The 13489-nt window shown below is 40.2% G+C and overlaps 1 protein-coding gene across 1 annotated transcript; it reads left to right on the top strand.

Annotated features, from left to right (window-relative positions):
- The first annotated feature begins 959 nt into the window (after positions 1 to 959).
- Positions 960 to 13278, top strand: LOC136767908 (zinc finger protein 239-like). The gene is made up of 2 exons (XM_066721982.1): positions 960 to 1108; positions 7661 to 13278. The coding sequence occupies exon 2, from the start codon at positions 7852 to 7854 to the stop codon at positions 8767 to 8769; it is 918 nt and encodes a 305-aa protein (XP_066578079.1). The 5' UTR covers positions 960 to 1108; positions 7661 to 7851; the 3' UTR covers positions 8770 to 13278.
- Positions 13279 to 13489: the final 211 nt, after the last annotated feature.

Here is a 13489-nt window from a genome sequence, read left to right as displayed (position 1 = left end):
GGCACACTTTAGGCCCCTTAGTGCCAATTGGGCATCGTTTAAATGCCACGGCCTACCTGAGCATTGTTTCTGACCATGTCCATCCCTTTATGACCACCATGTACCCATCCTCTGATGGCTACTTCCAGCAGGATAATGCACCATGTCACAAAGGTCGAATCATTTCAAATTGGTTTCTTGAACATGACAATGAGTTCACTGTACTAAACTGGCCCCCACAGTCACCAGATCTCAACCCAATAGAGCATCTTTGGGATGTGGTGGAACGGGAGCTTCGTGCCCTGGATGTGCATCCCACAAATCTCCATCAACTGCAAGATGCTATCCTATCAATATGGGCCAACATTTCTAAAGAATGCTTTCAGCACCTTGTTGAATCAATGCCACGTAGAATTAAGGCAGTTCTGAAGGCGAAAGGGGGTCAAACACAGTATTAGTATGGTGTTCCTAATAATCCTTTAGGTGAGTGTATATATATATATATATCAAAATGGGTCCATTGGCTAATTTTCCAATTGTGTGGGCTGATTAGTTCAAAATTAAAAATACAAAATAGTGGGGAATGCTGGTTGGTTGGTATTGTGGTCAATCAATTAATGTCAATCAATGGTATTGCAAAGCAACTAATGTAGCCTATACGATGTCCAATCAGAATCGTTCATTTTAATTAGAATATTAGTACACCATTCCAGATATAAGAACAAATAATATGGAAATGTATTGACACCTTTGCATTTTCACCAAGCAACCACGGTTTAAAACAACCCCAACATATACCAACAAGCGGCAAAGCTAAATCATAAGCGACTACATGGCTGGATAAGCCCAATTCCGCGGTTTATAAGCGGAACTGGCAACCCTGGACGGAGCCCAGCGCGTATTCTACACCGGAACTCCTTGCAATCCCACAATACACCGCTTCGGCAAGGACGGAAGTTGCAGTAAGTGGGCGGAGTTGAGGGGCTCGTTGAGATGCAGGATCTCAGTGGGAAGCGACGCTGAGACGGAGGAGAGGAGTGTGTGCGACTGCGCTGCGGGAGGAACAGCACACTGAGAGCTGTGGACACACGGGGAACAAGCAAGCAAGCAAGCAAGCAAGCAACTGAAGGTAACCTGCTATCGGTTTCATTTTATAGTAACGAGGTGAAAAGTCGTTTCAGTAGCTAGATAAATGTATTTCCTAAGATCTTGGCATATTTGGCGCAATCAATAATCGGAAAATACAAAGGGAGGTGTTTGTCCACTTTCCACTTGTTGTCCTTCTGGAAATGAACCCGTTTATAGCCGGTGTGTTGCTGTAGCTCTGAACTCGCTCCCTGTCCCGAGTCCCGCGGTCGCCGTCGTGGAGAGACTGGAGCAATGTGACACACGGTCTTTATTCAAGCGTGATATTGTTGATTGTGTAATGGGAGAGCTTTTTTTAACGATGGACTGGAAGCGCAGTATTGTTCAGAAGTTGATTCATCATGTGCGCATGCCTGGAGTGTAGCCTGGTTGGGCAATCCCTCTGGCTCTGCAAACCGAGGTAGTAGGCTGTTTTTCAAGCTTTCAAACTACAAGGGAAAGTCCCCAGGCACTCAATTTGTCTTCTACGTTAAAACACCTGTTACACGGTGCAGCTGTTGTATCAGACACGCATGCATTGGGAGCGCAGGTCTGCGCAGAAACGCAGAGATGCGCGCTGTTCGAGTGCTGCTGCGTGACGTCACTAAGCCCCACCCGCAGAAATCTGCAGAGTCGCGCAGCTCCGAGCTGTGGCTCTCAACCTAACTAATACAATATATAACGAAAATATTCGAGTAAAAGTGAAATATAATGAATGTTGAGATGATAAAACAAAACAATCGAAAGCAAAACAAAATTGCAAACATAATTTTTAAGCAAGAGCAAAACTAACTGAATCCATTTCGCTTATGCTCTTGCCTGGCATTTCCTTTTAGTTACAATAGTAGAAAAACCTTTGCTTTCACTTACTTTCACAGACATGGAGTGTGAAATTGACATTCTTCATCGCAATTTCATTTTAATTTTTAATTTCATTATAAATTACAAATACTTATTATAAATGGTAAAAGTTTGTGCTTTATGACGAGTAACTGTATGAAGATCTATATAATTATAACATGCAAATAAACTATACCCAGACGAGATGAAGTTGCCCTTTACATACCAAAATTATGTAATGTCCAATTTTTGATTAGGTTTTAATGGCAATTTACAGTATTCTGATTCTCGCATCCCAGATTGGTTTTGCAGTGACCCTGGGTAGGAGTGTGAAGCCCCATTCACACAGAAACTTATGTTGGCTTTTTGGTGGCGTTTTGTTGCCAACAAGGTCTGTGTGAATGGGGTTTTGCAGGCATTTTGACACTAGCTGTTTTCCCTGGAGGGTCATGTGTATGCTGGTTTTTATTTTATTACCCCTGCAATAAATCATGCAAAATATAATTATACATATGCAAAAGTTATAGACTGCATTACAATGACACTGATAGTTGTTTGTTTCAAGTTATTTAATTTGATTTGCACAACCAGACTCTTGGTAGATATAGATGTACACACAATGTAGTCATGCTTTTTTACCCTCTTTTATTTTAGTTGATTTTAACGTTGTTACAGTGCATCAAGATCCCACACAATGCCTCTCATTATGCAACCATGAACCAAGAGCCGAGTCTCAAACTGTGTACGACTACATTTTCTTTGAAATGAGAACTTAAGACTCAAATGCATGATGTATAAAATGCTAAGGAATAGGATTTGAAACATTTTTAAGGAGTGAACATTATTCCTATTTGAAAACGGTATCAAAATAGATCAGTGTTTCACTATCACCAGCTACCTTTTATAAAGTTTAAAAGTAATTAATGATGTATTTGTTTGAATGCTATGAATATAATGAGTTGTAGAGCTGTTTGGTAACAAATACAAAAATCACAGGATACTACTAGGGCTGGGTAAAAAGATCCAGTGGTTCCCATTAATTATGTTGTGGCAATATTTTCTGGTCATAGCGAAATACAAAATGTTAGACTTATCTGTCTAGCTAATTTATACAATCTACTTAACAATTTACTTCATAAGCTTCCAAACCACGCTCCACATATAGACTGCCGATCTACGTTTGGAAACATACCTGTGCGTTCGAGTTTCAGTGAATGAAAAATAAATGGCAATAGCTGGCTGTGTGTAGCTTAATATTGATTTCTGTTGCTCCTCTTTCCTTTTCTGTCATTGCTAGTGAAAGGTGTTTGTCTTTTAGGTGGGTTAACATACCTGCTGTAGATTTGTGGTAGTTTAATTGCACTAGACATTTCATTTTGAAGTATTTCCATATTCCAAAGTATTTTTGTGATGACCGTGGTTGAATTCACAACCTGTTGTTTTTAAATCCAGGCAGGTGCCTTAACACTTAATACATTTAATACATGTAATTGACAGAATTACAGTGTTTTCTACCGGCCTAAAACTCTAAACCATCTTTCCCCATTGATGCATACGACCAGAGCATTACTGTGTCACTGTATATTGTTTGCATTAGACCCAGGTATGAGTGGAAATATGAAGCGTCTCATCACACGATTTCACATTTTACATTAAAGCTTTTAAGTCTTTCCAGATTGTGCAATATAACAGTCTAAGTAACAGGGTAAATTCTATCGCATGCTAGACTAGGGCCCGACAGATGTATAGAAGCGATTTGTTTGATTTTTTTAAAATTTTATTTTTTGCTATTTCTCCTCCGCAGTGGAAGCGCGCTCGTATCCCTACATTCCATTGTATGATAAGCGAAGACCTGCAGGTTTGATTGGGATTTTAATGTTGTATTGATTTCTTCTTTTAATTTAATGTGTCAATGCATGCTTTTTGTTGTTGCATATGACTTGACATGTACATTTGTATTATTGCCCATATGATGAAAAATGCATTAATGTATATGACAGACAGAAAATGAATAAACCGAATCCTAGTTGTGGATTTGTCTTGCTTTTATTTAATCCGTTTTGTTAAAAATCTAAACCAGTAAGTGCAGGTGTATAACTGATACTGGTGGTTGCTGTGAGCTATTAAAGTATGTAAAAACATTGGAACCAAAGTATAGAAAGACAACATTCAGTAGAAGTGCAGAATTAGAGGTGGCAGGATTTACAGTGCTGTTTGCAAGAATCGTGCATGACTCGGGAGATGGCAAGGTTTCAGATGCAGGTGCTGGAAGCCCGGAGAGCCATTTGCTTCATTTGCAAAATGTGGATTCTGTAGTTGACGGGATACGAAAAGAGATGAGGAAAGTGAAGAACTTGACCTCAGAATGTAAAGCTCTGGCAGATGAAAGACCGAATAGACACTGAGGCTGAGGTGAAGATGGTTAAACTGAAAAATAATTGAGAGCCATTTCAGACAAATTAGCCCGAACGAGTGTTAGAAATGTCAACAAAAGGATTAGACGTAGAGATGGAAAAAAAATCAAGAAATGCAGCAGAGAGAGGCACTTCAGTTTAGGGAGGAGAAAGATCAGATTGCATTTGCTAATGCTAAGTTAGAGCAGAGCATTGAGGTGATATGAAGATTTGCAGAAGCAGATGTGTAGCTAAAGAAAAGCGACCATGAAACTGAATTACTGTAAAAGAAAATCTTCAATCGATGGTGAACAGAGCTTAAGTGTGGCAGACAAGGTTAGAGTGTTAAATAAAGAGGTGCTGTTCTGGCAGGGTGAGTATGAAGAAGTGAAGGGAGAGTTGGACAAGTTCTTGGAGAACAAGACCAAACATATGTGGAAAATAGATGCATGTATGCTGTATGTATGTATGTATGTATGTAAGTGTATATGGATTTAGGGCCAGATTAAATCAAAACTTTGACCCACTTTCTTCAAATATACATTTCTGGAAGCTAGGAAAGTACCTTTGCAACATGTACATAGTAGAATTCTTACAGAAAATTATTTGGCCAGCGGGCCACCTGTTGACTACCTCTCACCTAGAGCATGGGTGGTATGCTGAGGTATCAGCAGAGCTACACGGTAAGATGCAGTCCTCTCCAAAAACCAATGCCAGTTGTGAGAGGGATTTTGGGATTTTTTTTACTAGTTGTTGTACGAGCGATAGGAAATGCTATTCCTTATTTTGTAATATGACAAAAAGAGGTCAAAGTTAATGTAGCTCTACCTTGTTGTAATTTAACAAATGCAATGTTTACTATTCTTCTTTCAGAAAACTTTTAAATAATGTTAATCAAATGGAAAGTTTCCATGGTTGAATTTTATTTTCTGGGAAGAATTCCCTGCTATTTTTAATGTATGTATTTGTGTTTAATATTTTCTGAACTGTTTGCAATTATATTGTAAGCTATTTACAATCAATGTGGTATTTAGAAAACACTGATATTACAGTTCTTTTAAAAAAGCACCCTCCGAGAAAGACCTTGACGTTTTAGCCAATTTCTCCAAACACCCATACTTCTTTGTGCTTAGTCCCGTAGTGCCACCGTATATATATTGAATTTTCATCACGGCTAAACTCTGCTTACAAACGAGGCATATAGAACATATTTAAACTTTGCTCCACAAACGGATATTATTAATCCCACCTTTCATGAAACGCACTACCTTCCTTGTCGCTTTTATTGCAGATTCCTGAAAGAACAGAAATGTGATGAGTAACTCAGCCTATGATTGGCTGTTAAAACCATACTTCACCTATGACATTTGCAATGGCTGAAGGGAATTGTAGTTTACACATGCAATTTCCTCATTCACAAGCTGTTGTGGGCCTAATTACTTAATGATACACCACCTACAGGGTCCAGATTAAATCCATTGGAGGGGGCTGTATTCGGCCTGCGTGTTGTTTACACCCCTGGTGTAGAACATGCATAATTTTATAGTTTTCCATTATACTCCCTTATTCTAACTTATTAAATTTAATTTTGCAATGTTTGATTTGTGGTTATTTATGATTAATGTAAAGTTCATTATATAAAATGTAAAAATCCTGCCTTCACAGTCCATATTTAACAATTTCTCTCTGACAGGCAGAGATTTGAGGGATCCGTGCTAGAAATGTCTGTTTTGCATGCTAACAAAAAGTAAATTGGCAGATATAAGTAATCGAGAAATTTAGCTTCCTAATTATCGGTATTGGACCCAAAAACCTGTATCGGTCAGGCTCTACTATAGACGGTATGTATACATTTTACTAATAAATAAGTCCATATGATGTGATTTTATCTTGAGTTTGGATCTGATGTTTAACCATTATTTTTTAGATTGTAATACATACACTCACCTAAAGGATTATTAGGAACACCATACTAATACTGTGTTTGACCCCCTTTCGCCTTCAGAACTGCCTTAATTCTACGTGGCATTGATTCAACAAGGTGCTGAAAGCATTCTTTAGAAATGTTGGCCCATATTGATAGGATAGCATCTTGCAGTTGATGGAGATTTGTGGGATGCACATCCAGGGCACGAAGCTCCCGTTCCACCACATCCCAAAGATGCTCTATTGGGTTGAGATCTGGTGACTGTGGGGGCCAGTTTAGTACAGTGAACTCATTGTCATGTTCAAGAAACCAATTTGAAATGATTCGACCTTTGTGACATGGTGCATTATCCTGCTGGAAGTAGCCATCAGAGGATGGGTACATGGTGGTCATAAAGGGATGGACATTGTCAGAAACAATGCTCAGGTAGGCCGTGGCATTTAAACGATGCCCAATTGGCACTAAGGGGCCTAAAGTGTGCCAAGAAAACATCCCCCACACCATTACACCACCACCACCAGCCTGCACAGTGGTAACAAGGCATGATGGATCCATGTTCTCATTCTGTTTACGCCAAATTCTGACTACCATCTGAATGTCTCAACAGAAATGGAGACTCATCAGACCAGGCAACATTTTTCCAGTCTTCAACTGTCCAATTTTGGTGAGCTTGTGCAAATTGTAGCCTCTTTTTCCTATTTGTAGTGGAGATGAGTGGTACCCGGTGGGGTCTTCTGCTGTTGTAGCCCATCCGCCTCAAGGTTGTACGTGTTGTGGCTTCACAAATGCTTTGCTGCATACCTCGGTTGTAATGAGTGGTTATTTCAGTCAAAGTTGCTCTTCTATCAGCTTGAATCAGTTGGCCCATTCTCCTCTGACCTCTAGCATCAACAAGGCATTTTCGCCCACAGGACTGCTGCATACTGGATGTTTTTCCCTTTTCACACCATTCTTTGTAAACCCTAGAAATGGTTGTGCGTGAAAATCCCAGTAACTGAGCAGATTGTGAAATACTCAGACTGGCCCGTCTGGCACCAACAACCACGCCACGCTCAAAATTGCTAAAATCGCCTTTCTTTCCCATTCAGACATTCAGTTTGGAGTTCAGGAGATTGTCTTGACCAGGACCACACCCCTAAATGCATTGAAGCAACTGCCATGTGATTGGTTGGTTAGATAATTGCATTAATGAGAAATTGAACAGGTGTTCTTAATAAACCTTTAGGTGAGTGTACATTTGCATTTTAGCCATGTTCTTTTTGCACATCTGCACTATGACACCCCCATGTCTCTTTTACTGTTGGTGAAGGTGAATTATACACACTGCCTGGTGCAATTCTATCTTGTACCTGTGGCCTGTTCTCCATGCTATTCTCCTGTCTTGTCTCTCCTCTAGATGCTGTAGAGGCCAGCGCTCTCCCTGACTCTGGGGAAAGGGCTCCCATTGAGCAGCAGCACTGTGAGCAGGAGTGGGGCTCCAGTCTGAGGGACACCGAGCCCACAGATACTGAAGACAAACAGGGGCTGACTGAGCAGCACAGGAGCAGACAGACTGAAGAGGAGCTCGGGGGATTGGAGTCTGGCCACATGGCAGAGCCACATGCTGAAGGGTCAACACAGGAACTTGGGACAATGAGATCTGACTCTGGACCCAGTCTAGTGTCTCATCACATTAAAACGGAGGATGATACACCGGAATCTGTTTACACAATGGATCCAGGAATGCAGACTCTTTGCAAAGATACCCTCTGTAATATGAAACCTGAGGATATTATGGAAAGCATCTGTAAGCTGGAATCCATAGATGGACTGTGTGAAACAGAATCCATTGCCTTGAGGAAGAGACACAGTGGAAAATGTGATGATTCAGTGAAGGAGGAGACCCAGCCATCACCTGGGAAACCTCAGCACCGTCATTTCTGCCCTCAGTGTGGAAAGGGCTTCACTCAGGCAGGAAATCTTCGTGTTCATGAGCGCAGCCACACAGGAGAGAGACCTTACAGTTGCACCCAGTGTGGGAAGAGCTACATTCGAACAGGACATCTAAAAGCACACCAGCGTGTTCACACAGGAGAGAGACCTTACTGTTGCACCCAGTGTGGGATGAGCTTCAGTCAGGCAACCCACCTTCAACACCATCAGCTCATCCACACTGGAGAGAGACCATACTGCTGCACCATATGTGGGAAAACCTTCACACGAGCTGAAAGCGTAAGAAAACACCAGCGCATTCACACAGGAGAGAGACCTTTCTGCTGTACCCAGTGTGGGAAGAGCTTTGTTTCATTAGTAGACCTTAAATCTCACCAGTACATCCACACAGGAGGGAGACCGTACTGCTGTACTAAGTGTGGGAAAGGTTTTGTTAGGTTAAGAGATCTTAAATCTCACCAGTGCGTTCACACAGGAGAGAGACCGTACTGCTGCACCCAGTGTGGGAAGAGCTTTGCGTGGTTAGCAGACCTTAAATCTCACCAGTGCGTTCACACAGGAGAGAGACCGTAGTGCTGCACCCAGTGTGGGAAGAGCTTTGCGTGGTTAGCAGACCTTAAATCTCACCAGGGTGTTCACACAGGAGAGAGACCGTTCTGTTGCGCCCAGTGTGGGAAGTGCTTCACTCGGACAGACAGTCTTAAATCTCACCAACTCACTCACTCTAAAGAGAAGTAGTGCCAGAAGATTTACATGGCAATAGTTGATATCCCTAATTTTTAATTGTTAAGATCTGTATTAACTCCCTACAGGGAGGTACTACATGGCCGATCATTTGCCTGCACATGCGTGTTGCTGTAGTTGTAAAAATTGAAAAAACTGGCAACAAAATTCAAATTTAAGTACTTTCTATACTTATTAGAGTGTTGAGAATGTTATGCAATGACGTGTTCGTTTTAAGAATGTAGTTTAAAAAAAAATGGTGAATCGCATATTTTTCCCCATGAAAATGTAATTCCTAAGTAACAGTAATGGATTTTGAAATGAATTACATTTCTACCATTGTTGGTATATAGAAAAGTACTGATATCCATAATTGGAGCTCAACAAACATGTCTATCATCACTTTAAGGTAATCTTTTAGATCAAATAGATAGTTTTTTAATAAAAAAACATTATAAATGTTTTATTAGTGTTATCCAGAAGGACACATGACATATTGCTACAAAGTGCACCAGTGACTGAAAAGGTCTTTCGGTCATAAAAATATAATTAAGCTTAGTATTATCACTATATTTGTAGGTATCATAGAAAACATCAATACAATTATGCCCAAGCAGATTTTAAATACTTTTATTCATATTTTTTACATTTTTGTATTCAGATTTTAAGCCGGGACAGTTATCCGGAATTACATTTTGGGACTTTTGAGCTCAATAGTTCCTTAAAGATTAATTATTTATAATTAATACATTACATGAATCAACTTCCCCCTCTTAATTACTCATGTTAGTAGTGTATTTTAAAAATGTATATATTTTTAATGTTATGAATATGCTTTGGACACCAGAATTGACACGCCACGTCATTGACCCAGTACTGGAAGCTAGATTATTGGCCCAAACTTCTGGATGCACTTTGGCCTTAAACTTTTTAACCAATAGCAGAGAGGTTTGTTGTGAGTATTAACCAATCAGAAAGCTAAAAATACAGTACTGTGCAAAAGTTTTAGGCAGGTATGAAAAAATGCTTTGAAGTAAATGCTTTAAAAAAAAATGCATGTTAATATATAATCTATAATATTATGCTGTTTTGAAGGCAAAGGGTGGTCACATCAAATATTGATTTGATGTAGATTTTTCTTTTCACGCACTTTGCATTTTGTTAATTGATAATCTATTAACATTTATTTTTAAAAGCATTCTTACTTTACAGCATTTTTTCACACCTGCCTAAAACTTTTACACAATACTGTATGTATTATATATTTTAACTAGGTTAAAAAAAGCATCTCTGAAGAAATGGGGGTGGGGGGAGGGAGGAAATGGCGGCATGCTGAAAGTGTTCACTGAATGAGTCCTTGGACAGCTCTTTGGTCTTGGCCATGGTGGAGAGTTTGGAATCTGATTGATTGATTGCTTCTGTGGACAAGTAACGAGCTGAGATTAGGAGCACTCCCTTTCAGGCCTTTCCCCTCTGATGCCACTGTGGGGATGTTGGTGGAGGAGCTGCAGCTGGTGCTTTGTGTTTTTTCCCTGACTTGTGCAGCTACCAGCTTCAAGGCCTCCTGAACACAGCTGTCAGTGTCAGCTTTTGCAGCCTCAGGCTCATCTAAAAAGCTCCTTTTGGAGCGGGGGTCAATGAAACAAGCCATGTGAATTTTCAGAGCCTTTGAGATGGCCAGGTTCAAATTATGGCCAAATCACCCAAGCCACAGATCTGGGAACTCTTCAAAAGCCTTGATCATGTTTGTTGCATTGTCTGTGGTTATGCAGACCAGGTATTTCTTGTTGATCCCTCACTCTTCCAGCATATTCTGAAAAAACTCTCAGATGTTGTGAGCCAAGTGATCTTCTGTGAAGAACTGTTTCCAGGCAGTTTGATTCCAGTTGCCAGTCTGGGGTGAGGTAATGGATAGTGAAGCTGAAGTAGGGTTGACCACCCCTGCTTTCACTGGTCCAGATGTCAGTAGTTGCAGCAAGCCGTGTGCCTTGTGCCAAACGTTTTCCAACATCAGCTTTAACCTGGTTGTACAGGTTTGAGATTTCAGTCTTGGAAAATCATGTTTGTGATGGCACTTTTTAGTGAAGGCACGGCAAACTTCATCAGCGTCAGAAAACCAGGCCTCTCAACAACTTGAAATTGCATCATGTCCTTTGCAGTGTAATATGAAAGGGCTGCAGTGAGGTCTTGAGCATTTTTTGATGTGGATGCATAAGCAGCCTGCCTTTTAAATGCTTGCTCGAGTGTCTGTCACAACTGTATATAAGGAGGGACCAGTAGCATCACTGGGTTTGCTTGCTGCATGCCCACGCTGTAAACCAGGGAATAGCAAATGTATTATTATTATTATTGGTGTTCCATTATTATTAATCACTCACACACAGTATCTTCTGTGTTGCATTTAAGTATATGCAATGACCCCATGCACAATTTACATAAGACTCATTTGTATTTAAGAAGACAGTGACAGTAATTGCAATGAGCCCAACATACAGCAGTCTTGTATAGGAGTCTATAGGGTTTCTCCTGTTGGAACACTTTTGCAACTAAGTTGATGACTGCCGGATTTCAAAATGGTGGTTAGGTGACTGATCTACATAACGCGTTATGTGCAATGGGCAAATACTCAGACGCACGACGCATACCTCTGTAGAACAACGTGTAGTGTTTTTACAAGAGTAGGTAACGCTGAAAGATTCAGTTTACATTATTGACAACCATGATATTTTCCCCTATTCTGAAGTCCCCACATCATGCATTGAGCTAAAAGTTAACTTACCTTGCATTCACTATAAAGTAGTGGGTGGTGGTCACGAAGATGCCCCCTTTTGCCTCATGTTCCGCAGACAGGGTGACCATCTTCAATTAAGTTTCCCTCGGCACTCTTGTAAAACCCAAAATATGACCACACTTCAGATTTGGTCCTCTTAGAAGGCTGTAAAATTGTGTGTTCACACAAAACAAAACCCACGTTGCATGCTTCAGACTGTTGCTAACTTTGGCTGATGCTGGACAATATTTAGCATAAGTTTTTCAAACTGTGGTAATCAAACACTAATTTAATGATAATTAAAATTTGAAACGGTAATACTAAAAGTCTGGAATTTCAACATGGTTCATCATGAAACCACTAACCATTTCATCCCTAATTCCAAGTCAGAACGGAACATTGACAGACACTTTTCCTTGTTTTGACCAATTTAGAGTTGTACATGTGTTCTTCTGTAGTCATTCATGTCTTATCTGGAAATTTCTGTTTCAACACCATGAGCCAGATCAAAGAAGGAGATGCTTGGTATTATACAGTAGACTAGAGACATTGTTTCCTGAGAAATTAAAGCCAGATCAGTGATTTAGAAGCCTGCCACTGAGCAGGATTTCAGTCTGTATGGGGAGAACCTGTATTGGATTGGCCAACACTCTTGAATGAGGCTGCAGTATATGGGGATAAAATATGACGTATGCTTGCGTTAAAGCTGTAGGTAGACTAAAGTAATCTGAGCTCTTTTTTGTAGATGTACAATATGTCTGCATAATCTCTCCATCGGTAACGCTGCATAGTGTTGCTTTGTGGGATGACTAAATATCTTGTTAGTGTACTAAGGGTAAATCTCTTCAACTGCCTAGTGCTACAGAACAACCATAATTTCAGCTTTCATCATGTAAGTGCATTAACACTTCAATGTGAGGGCTATGGGGAGAAAAACATCAAAGTAAATTAGGAAATTGGAAGCTTGAACTCACAACCTCCGTACCACTAATTTCAATGAACTTTTTGATATTCTTCAATTTTAAATGTGTAGGAAATGAAACCACGATTCCCGCACTATGTAAAGGTACTTGCAATCAGTTCAAACTTGATTTAAAAACTAAAAAAAAAAACAAACCACTGCCAATGGGATTTTGTTAGAAAATATAAGAAACTTTCCAGTAAGTTACTAGTTAAAACTTTCTTGTATTACGTTTTCTCTACTCAGACTTCTCTGTGTGGCAGATGGAAACCATTTCTGCTGCCGTGGCCGTTCTTTGGGTAAGGAACTGAAACTATCTATAACATGTTTTTCTCAGTACAGTGTCCTTGATATCAGCACCTCCATGTCTGGACTAATTACAAAGAAAACCTTAAGAAATATTGTTTCCAGTGCTGTGTACTGTGTCCTTGATATCAATGCCTCCATGCTTGAACTAATTACAAAGAATACCTTATTAAATATTGTTTCCCATGTCTCGAAAATGCCCTGGGAGATGTGCAGAGAAAATATCATCCAGGTTCAGGAGGGCCCCGAAACTCCTGTGAAATACTGCTTGTAAATGTATAAAAGGCTGTGTGAAACTTTCAATAAAGAGAAACTAACCGGCTTTTGTGTCTATGACTTTTCCTTCCTGGGCCCGTCTCCTGCTAAGGATCTCCACTGTTACTGAGAAGCGCTAACTGCGGTGCCTGATTCACTGGGATCCGAAGCGTTTGTACCTTAACAGATTTAATCCCACAATCCCTGTTGTAGGAGGCCACTACCTTATCCATTAAGGCACTGGGGCTTGTATATAAAGGACTGGAACATGCAAGACT

Source organism: Amia ocellicauda, chromosome 14 (assembly GCF_036373705.1).
Source record: "Amia ocellicauda isolate fAmiCal2 chromosome 14, fAmiCal2.hap1, whole genome shotgun sequence".
Lineage (NCBI taxonomy): Eukaryota > Metazoa > Chordata > Actinopteri > Amiiformes > Amiidae > Amia > Amia ocellicauda.
The sequence above is the reverse complement of the archived record's forward strand: the minus strand, read 5'-3'. Positions and strand labels throughout refer to the sequence as shown.